The 9749-nt window shown below is 47.5% G+C and overlaps 1 protein-coding gene across 1 annotated transcript; it reads left to right on the top strand.

The window, feature by feature from the left end:
• Positions 1-2087: 2087 nt before the first annotated feature.
• Positions 2088-5545, top strand: C6H9orf131 (chromosome 6 C9orf131 homolog). Its single transcript, XM_032633868.1, has 3 exons — positions 2088-2108; positions 2249-2366; positions 4026-5545. The coding sequence occupies exons 1-3, from the start codon at positions 2088-2090 to the stop codon at positions 5543-5545; spliced, it is 1659 nt and encodes a 552-aa protein (XP_032489759.1).
• The last annotated feature ends 4204 nt before the right edge of the window (positions 5546-9749 follow it).

The following is a 9749-nucleotide window of genomic DNA, read 5'->3' as shown; positions in this document are numbered from 1 at the left end:
GCAAGCACTGGTCATCTCTTCTGGGAAGCACCCCCTGACAAGCAACCCCCTATCCCAAGGTGGTTAGATGTCCTCCACACCCCTTAATACCCTGTACATATCTCTATTTTACTTGTCTATTATTTGACTGTTTCCCTCACTGAAATGGGACCTACTTTAGCACAGAGACCCTGTCTTACTTCTGCCTCCTCAAGCCTGAGCACGATACCTGATCCATAGTAAGCACTTAATATTCTCTGAATGAATAAATCTAGTCCAAATCATGGTAGCCATGGAGAAAACTTTCTTGCCCAAGATTACATGGCCAAACAGTGACAGAGCTAGAAAATCCAAGTCTCCTCAACTTCAGCTCAGCGCTCTTCTACCAGACTAAGCGGGCAGTTGATGGGGGATGGGGTGAGAAGAGAGGCATTGAATTGGACTGCAGAGGCAGATGTTGAAGTTTGACCCTAAAAAGAGGAGTTGACGTGAAACAGAGTGGTGGTTTTAGGGAAAAGAGGGGCAAATGAAAAAAAAAGGGTCAAACATGTTTGATTTGTCATCCTTAACATGAATATTTGTGAAAAAGGTCTCGGGCAACCTAAAGACATGAGATGTAAAAGAGGAAACAGACTCCATCTATTAAAGATGGAATGAGGTGTGTAATCAGGAACCTTAAAAGTGATGGAAGAAATTTTCATATACTGAGGTATAGGGAAGTCATTCTGGCTTATATATGATTTGACTTGAACTTTATACTAACTACAAGCCTGTCTTGTGGTCTATCAAACATACATTGCACATCTGCTTTAATCATTAAAGAAAAGCATGCAAAAAAAAAAAAGAAAGAAAGAAAAGGGTGCATTGTCCAGAAGTAAAGAATATCTGTTATGAAACTAGAGATAAATGCCTTCCTTCCTGGGATGTCAATGCTAGTACTCCTTTGACGATAAGGCTCCCTTCCCAGGCACCAAGGTCATACTGACTTGCTGTGTACGAGCTAATCTGTCTTTTTTGAAACGTTGAAGGAATGTACCCCTGTCATGTTTGATGTCCTTTGTTCTGACAAGATATAAAGCTGTGCTGGAAAACAGGCTTCTTGGGAGCAGTTCCTCAGAGCTATCTGAGAGGCTGTCTCCTGGGCTACAGTCTTCAGCTTGGCTCAAATAAAACTCTCCTCTATTCTATTCTTGTTATAGATTGGTTATTGATCATTTATGGCAAAAAAAGAAATAATGTTTTAACATAGCATATACTATGTACTACTCTAAGCATATACATGTTTTCATTTAACCCTCAAAACAACCCTATGTGGTAAGTAATAATATTATCCCCATTTTACAGATGAGATAACTGAGGCACTGAAAGATAAAGTAGTTTGAGATTTCACAGGTAGGAAGTGGCAGAGCTAGGATTTGAATAAGGTAGTTTGATGCTAGAATCCATGTCCTCAACCACAATGCCTGAAGATAATTCTGACCTTGGTAATCAAGACAAAAGGGGACCACTAAGCTTTCACTGAATAAAGTATGAGTTGTCTGGTGGGAGCAATTTTTGGGCTGTAAATTCAGAGACTGCTGTTAGGTATGTGGGGGATGGGAGTTCTTTGTTCTGTGATGCAGTGATGACCTCAGGGTAAACTGCCACTAGGCTGAGGAAAATGGAATGGCTGCCAGAGGGCCTGCTTGGGGCTGAGGGGGACGTGGGGCTTCTCTGGGGCCAGTTGACCCATGCCCTGGCCTGCAGACACTGTGGCAGCAGCTGCCTTCTGAGTCCAGGGAACCTGGTAACACTATTCTTGTTCGTGGTTTGGCAGATCCAGAGGTGGTGGCAGCTTGGGAGATGGCGACAGCTTCAGCCCTGGTACTCTGGGGACAAGATGCAAGGCAAGGTGGGTGACATAGGTGTGCAGCTGGGTAAATGACTCACCACATGAGTTCAGGTAAGGAATCATTGACATCAATGTGGGCTCAAAAGAGTGACTATAAGCCTTAAATGTGAGGCTGGGTGAGTGACCATTAACACTAGATTTCAAGCCAGCTGAATGATCATTGACCCTAGATGTGGGGTTATGTAAGGGAATGCCGATCTCCAAATGTAGTTGGGTAATGGCCATTAACACCAGATGGGTAAGTGACTATTGTCCACAGATGTGGGCCCCAGTGAGCAACTGTTCACTCACTGTAGAACAAAGACTGAGGGCTTAACGGTACATCTTGTGTCTCTGAAAAAGGCTTCATGCTTGATTGTATCTTTCTCCACTCCCCAGGGCCTACCACTTCTGTACCGCGTGGCTTTCCTTGATCGCCTGTGGAAGCAGAAGTCAGGGGAGGAAGAAGAAGAGGAGGAGGAGGAAGAGGAGGTATCTCTGGATCCACTGAAGCCATGTTCTCTTCCCAAAGAAGCTCTTATTGGAGAACAAGCCACCACAGCCCCATCCCAGCCATCCTGTGATTCTGAGGGCCTCCACAAGGCCATAGGGACACTAGAGCAAGTACTCACGCAGACCCCAGACCCTTCCAGATCCTTCCCCACCTTTCAGATCTTGACCAACCTGCCTGTGAGGCACAAGACAGCATCAGGGAGCCACCTACAGCAGAGAGAAAGCCAGCTCTTCTGGGGTCTCCCCTCTCTGCACAGTGAGTCCTTGGAGGCCATCTTCCTGAGCTCAGGTGGCCTCTCTCCCCTGAAGTTGTCTGTCAGTCCTTCTGTCTTCTTTAATAAGTTTGCCTTCCTGCCTAGAACCCCAGTATTGCTGCTTCCCCAGTATTGCTCCCCAACCCCACTTCCTACACATGAAGTCCATACTACAGAAGATTTGGAAGGAATGGCCTCTGACCCTCAGCAACTTCCCTCCCCATCTTCCCCTCCTGTCCCATCACTTCCCCTCCAACTTAAATTCTTTCCCATGGACCATAAGAGAGTCCTATCTGGCACTGAGGCAAACACACAGTGGCTTACACAGCAGAGAGAGGCCCCTTGGGTCTCTGAGGATCAAGCCCTGCACCCACAGCCTAACCTCCAAAGAACCAGGCCCTCCAAACTCTTCCATTCATCTGAGGTCTGGTGGAAGGTGCCATGGGATCCTGGCCTCCAACAACACATTCCAGACTCACTCTGTGCCTCCCTAGCAGAAAATCCTGCTAGCCTTCTGGGAGACCTAACTAGGTCTGAGGCCCCATGGAGGACCACGGGGCAAAATGAGGACCCCAAAACCCCTGAGCCAGCAGTGCCAGCTCCCAGCCTAACCCCAACTTCTCTGCCAGAATGCCAAGGAGTCAGCCCTATAGGAGGCCTCTCTGGACCTGAAGCCCTCTGGGAAACCACAAGGCGAAGAGAGAATCCTCAGATCTCTGAGCCTCCGACCTCAGTCCCTTGCCAATCTGTAGCCCCCATGACAGAGCCTCAAGGAACAAGCACCCTGGAAGTTCCACCTGTATATGAGACTCAGTGGGGAACCACAGGACATAAAGAGAGTACTCAAGCCTTTCAGCCCCCAACGCCAGCCCCCTGCCCTCCCCCACATCCCCTGCCAGAACTCCAGGGAGGCAGTCCCCTGGGAGATCCATCTGGATATGAGCCCCAGTGGAGATGCAGAGAAAATTCAACAAACCTTTGGGCCTTTGAGCCCCCAGCCTTGGACGTCGACCCAGGACTCCATGGAACCATGCCTGCATGTGTCCCATCAGGATCTGAGACTCCGTGGAAGGGCACGCAGAGTAGAGAAAATCTTTGGGTCTCTGCAGACCCAGTTTCATCTCCCAGCCTTCCCTCAGCCTCTCTGCTGGAGTCCCTAGGAACGGGTGCCCAGGCAGTCTTGTCTGAGTCCAAAGCTTCGTGGGAGGCCATGAGGCAGACAGACAACCTCTGGACCTCAGAATCTCCAGGCCCTGGCCACAGCCCATCTCTAGCTCCTATTCTAGAACCCCACAGAATCAATCCTGTGGGAGGGGTCACTGGGTCAGAAACTGCATGGAAGGACACTGATCATTCCCGGAATTCCTGGGCTTTTGAATTGCCATCTCTGGCCTTCAGCCCACCCACAGTTCTTGTACTGGATTCCCTCAGAGTTAGCCCTACGGGGGTCCTGTTTGATTCTGAAGCTACATGTGGGGACATAGAAAGGAGAAAGAACTCCTGGGCCTCTGAGCTCCGGGCTTGCAGTTTACCTCAAGATCCACGTGGAGCCAACCCCTTGGGAGTCCAATCTGACTGTGAGCCTACTGCGGGGCACATGGAGCAGAAAGAAACCTGTTGTGTTCCTGTGTCCCCATTGTGGGGTCCCAGCCCATGCCCAAACTCTACGTCAAAGTCTCACACAAGTGAGCCTATTGGAGACCAATGCAACTGTAAACCTGAGGGGGAAACAGTGGAGCAGAGAGGGAACTGCTGGACCACTGAACTCCCAGCCCCAATCCCCAGGTCACTCTCTGCTCCTCTACCAGATCCACACATTGACCTTGAGTTTGTGTGGAGGAATGTGCAACAAAGAGGGATCCCCCAGGACCCCAGCCTTCCAGCAGTGGATCCCCTCCAGCCAGTACCCTGGCCTCCCACCCAAGCTGAAGCTCTGAAGATTGAGTCCAACCAGCCTGGCCTACCCAAGGGAGAGCTGTTCCCAGGGGCTAAGGCAGAGACTCCATCCTCCCAGGGTGAGGCTGTCCCAAAGGTGCCCACACACTCTGGGATCCAGGCCTGGCACTGGAGTAAAGAGTTAGAACTCAGGCTGAAGAAACTACAGCAGAGCCCTGCTTCCAGATCTCTTGGCCCAAGTCAATCATTTGGCAGCTCCCCTGCCCTGAGCTCCACAACTCAAGCCACCCGGAGACTCTTTTCTTGCCCACCACAGCAGATTCATCCCCTCAGTCTGTGCCCCAACTCTTCAAGCTGTCATCCCCCTAAACCTCAGAGCACAGTAACTCAGCCTGTCCAGGTCCCCCACTGTTATCACTCCCACTCCTCTATCCAACCTCAGCTATGGAAGTCTGGCAGGGCAGAACAAGAGTCTCAGAAAGAGCAAAGAATGAATGTGAAGATGTCATCCCAGGGGTCATGTGTTCACTGCCCAGGCCTAGAAGAGCCCTCATACCCTGAGGTTCCAGCCTCAGGCAAGAGACAGAACAAGGCTTCAGCTCTATCTTCAGCCAAAAAGAGAGAGAGCCCCAGGAAACCCAAAGGAGGAGACCACGGAGAAGGGGATGCAAAATTGGGGTCAACAACAGTTACAGGGAAAAGCCACCTAGCCCAGGCCAGACTAGCAGAGGTCCCTGTAAGCAGACTTTTGCAAAGATCTCAGCACAGGGACCAGAGCTCTCGACACACTGCTCCCTCCCCGCAGCCTCACTCCAAGGCTTCAGGTTCCCAAGATCAGAGAGGGGCAAGGCTGGGAGCTGGTGACATCCTGGCCCCTTGGCACTGTAAGCACTGCCCTTGGGCCCAGAAGCGTCTTTCCTCCCCCACACCTCAGGCTCCCCCTACCAGGGGTCTCCAAAGGATGTTAGCCAAATTTCTGGGTACCCATGGACCCCTGCCCACCAAATCCAGTCAGCAGAGAAAAGGCTGGTAGTACTGGCGCCCAATATAAGTACCCCAAGACCTGAAGCCAAACCAGTTGGGGGGTGGAGACACAAAGGAAATCCTAATAAACTAGCTGAACTAGACAAACCCCACTCATGTCTTTTTTGGAGTCTGGGGTACTGGAAATGACGGTTCCCTATTCTGCTGCAGCTGTATCTCCTCAGGATCAGGTCCCAGAAGTAGAGAGCTCAGGATTCTATAGGCTTAACTTTCTTTTCAAGCTGTTCACAGATGATCAACCTGGAGTCTATAACCTGGAGTCCTCACTCTACAGGGTGAAGCTGTTAAGGCCAGGGGAGCACAGACCAATGCTGCCCTTGAGAAAAACTTCACAGCAAGTCAACAGAAGAAAAATTGGTCTGGGTCTAGGCAGCTGCTCTTGGTCCTGGGTATGGTCCCCTTCTTCACATACTTGATACACAAGTTCCCCACATGTTTCTAGCCAATTCTTGTCAGCCCTCTGCTCTTTTCTCTCTCTAGTTTAGCTCATGCATCTCCAAGGCCACAAAAACAAGTCCCTTTTCATATGTTTAGCGATCGCTGGATTTTTTCTATAATTGCCTGTTCATATCATATACCCATTTTTCTACTGCACTGTTTGCTGGGTATTTTATTACTTTTCTACTGCTGCCATAACAAATTATCACAAAACAACATAAATTAATTTTATTAGAAGTCTCACAGGGCTAAAATCAAGAGGTTGGCAGGGCCACATTCCTTTCTGTAGGCACTGGGTAGGACTCATTCCTGGTCTTTCCCAGCTTCTAGAAGCTGCCCACGTTCCTTGGCTATTGGCCCTCCTCCTCCATCTTCAAAGCTAGCAAAGGCAAGTCAAGTTCTTCTCACATCACTTTTTCCTCCCTCTCCCACTTTTCAGGACACTTTTAATTACATTGGACCCACCTCAGTAATCCAAGATACTCTTCCTATCTTAAAGTAAGTTGGCTAGCAACCTTAATTCCATCTGCAACTTTAATTCCCTTTTGCCATGTAGCACAATATATTCACAGGAGCCAAGGATTAGGACGTGGGCATTGGTCAGGGGGTTTGGGAATGGCATTATCCTGTCACAGATATTAACTCAACCTGTTAATATGCTGCAAATAGTTTCTCCCAATCTGTAGCTTATTTTCTAATTTTAAAGCGATTTTACCATGCCAAAGTTTAAATCTACCAACATGTTCCCTTATGGATTCTAAAATACTTTCTTCTAGCACCCTCATGGATGTTTGTTTGTTTATTTATTTTTGGCCATGCCGTGCAGCATGTGGGATTTTAGTTCCCCAACCAGGGACTGAACCCGTGTCCCCTGCAGTAGAAGGGCAGAGCACTAACCACTGGACCACCACGGAATTCCCATAGATGTTATGTTTAGATTGTTAATCTAATTTCTGAGTACAGTATGAGGAGAGAATCTAACTCCCCCAACCCCCAAAAAAGATATCCAATTTTACCAATACCATTAAAAACATAGTGTCTTGAACCCATTCCATTAAGTGCCATATTTCAAAACATGGGTCATTTTTTAACCATCTCTAGGCTTCAGGATCCACCTGTCTTACCACCTACTAGTATTGTCTCATATACAACCTGTCTAAAACTTACTCATTTTCCCTTTAACCCTGTCCTCCAATGTGCGAATTCCTATTGAAGGGGTGTACAACATCCACCCCAGTACTGAAGCCAGAAGCCTGCTCCTGACTCCTCCTTTAACCTCACGCCCCAATCTAAAAAAGAAAAAAAAAAAAATGATTATCTCCGGTTATTGGGAATACTATATAATTTTTGGCTGCATTACAGATCTTAGTTCCCCAATCAGGGATTGAACCCGAGCCCACGGCAGTGAAAGCACCAAGTCCTAACCACTGGGCCACCAGGAAATTCCCCCAAATAAAAGTTTTTTAAAAAGTGAATTGTTGGGCTTCCCTGGTGGCGCAGTGGTTGAGAGTCCGCCAGCCGATGCAGGGGACACGGGTTCGTGCCCCGGTCTGGGAAGATCCCACATGCCGCGGAGCGGCTGGGCCCGTGAGCCATGGCCGCTGAGCCTGCGCTCCGCAACGGGAGAGGCCACAACAGTGAGAGGCCTGTGTACCGAAGGAAAAAAAAAAAAAAAAAACATGAATTGTTGGAAACTCCCTGGCGGTCCAGCAGATAGGATTCAGTGCTTTCACTGCGGGAACCTGGGTTCAATCCCTGGTCGAAGAACTAAGATCCCACAAGCCGCACTGTGAGGCAAAAAAAAAAAGTGAACTGTCAATGAAAAAGAAGTGAATTGTCTATACGCAACAATGCACATGTGGTTGACAATACTGTACTGTACACTTGGAAATTTTTGCATGAATTTTACGGTATTTTGCCACAACAACAACAAAAAAGTTCTCTAGCCCTGAGATCTGACGGTTACTTTCCTGCCTAAACCCCCAGAGGACCCACAAGATCATTAGAATAAAGTTCACACCTGGCATTTGAGGTTCTTCACAATGTGGTTTGGCCTCTCAGAATTCACTCCCTTGCTAGTCAACCTGATGCTTCTTAAGCATGCTCTGACCCCATGTCAAGCCTCCCATCTTCCTTTAACCCCCAGCTCAGACTGCCTCCACAGCCTTCTCAGATTCTCCTATCTTGGTACGGTTTCCCCTTCTTTGCAGCCCCATAACAATTTATGTCTTGTTGATAGCACTGCTTTCCTGATATTATGGCTATCAAGCCCTTCAAAGACAGTGAGGTTCTGTGAGGTCAAGTTCACACTCCCAAACCAGTGCTCTTCCCAATCTATAACATTCGCTCTTCTCTGTATAGTTGGTTGAGAAACAGTCAGAAGGTACATGCTTCCCTCTGCCTCCTCTCACTAATGTTACTATTCTGTTCCAAAGTTTTATTTAGCCCTAACTTGTCTATAGGGTCTGAGCCCAACTTACCACCTGCTGGCCAGGAGTGGAACTGAAGGTACTTTCCTTCTCCCCACCTATCCACCCCCAGAAAAATAGTCTCATAGTCTCAAAGACAATGCAATTCTGAATTTCCACTTGACATAGGGCCATTTAATGAGTCTATGCAACTCTGAATAGCTTTATGAAACATCCAAGTCCTATATTCTTAAGTCTTTTTAAGCCCTCAGTAGGTTGTAGGGCTGGGCAAGATCAACAAACCATTTAACATTTGTTCAGTTCGGTCAAACTAATGACTGGCATCCTGGGCACTATGTAACCACTACTCTCAGGGCTACTTGCAGGATCAGTGTCTTGGACCCCAATATATTTCAAGATTTTAGATTTATAGTTCCATCTTTGCTTTCGCCTCTGTGGTGAACTGTTGGTCCTCCATGATCTAATTTGATGCCATATTTTTGGTTAGAAACCCATCTTCTAATCACAGCACTTATCCTGTGGGAAGATGGCTATAGTAAGATCACATTCCAATTTCTTTCTGGGAACCCTGTGGGGAGAAAGATGAACTGCCTATACAATTTGCCTCTTGGTTTAAGTATGCAGGCTTCTGCAGGTGCATTTTGACAATAAACAGTCCCTCACACTGCTTTCTACAGTTTACGAAGCACTGTCAATCATTTTATCAGACTAAGAAATCTCGAGGCCCCAGAAGAGCTCCGTGCCTTGTGTGACGCTACACTGCTTATAAGCACAAGTGCGAGAAGCAAAACCAGGCCTCTCACAAGTCTGCTCTTATTTTTTTCCTAAAGAATCTATAAAGCTCCAACCGTCTTCCCTATAGACACACTTCGTGTTATAAGTGAGTGCAAAGCAATCATTCCAACACAAATTTCTATCACATATCAACCAGTACCTCTACCTATTTTGTGGGATCTTGCCTTCTGTTCTGTTCCCATAGCTTGATGCAGAGGTACCAAATGTCTTTACCACAAAAGACCTTGTCTTTGGTCTTACTGAGGTTAGGTTGCCACAGGGATGAGATAGAGTGACAATGTCCAGAGTAGGAAGACTGAAAGCTAAGCCGTCAGGATACCTAAAATGGTAGGAAAACCAAAGGAGGACCAGATAGGATCCAGTGGAGGAAGTGTCACAAGGGACAGTCAATGCAAATCACAAAAGTGCAAGAATATCTATTTCACAGCACATGAGTTCAAGATGCCCTAGTTTAATCACCCCTAGTTTAATCAGACTATCTTGAGTCCTTGTAGTTTACCTACCTATGTAGATCAAACCAGAAGCTGGTAT

This window comes from Phocoena sinus, chromosome 6, assembly GCF_008692025.1.
Source record: "Phocoena sinus isolate mPhoSin1 chromosome 6, mPhoSin1.pri, whole genome shotgun sequence".
NCBI lineage: Eukaryota > Metazoa > Chordata > Mammalia > Artiodactyla > Phocoenidae > Phocoena > Phocoena sinus.
This window is presented reverse-complemented; position numbering and strand designations above follow the sequence as displayed.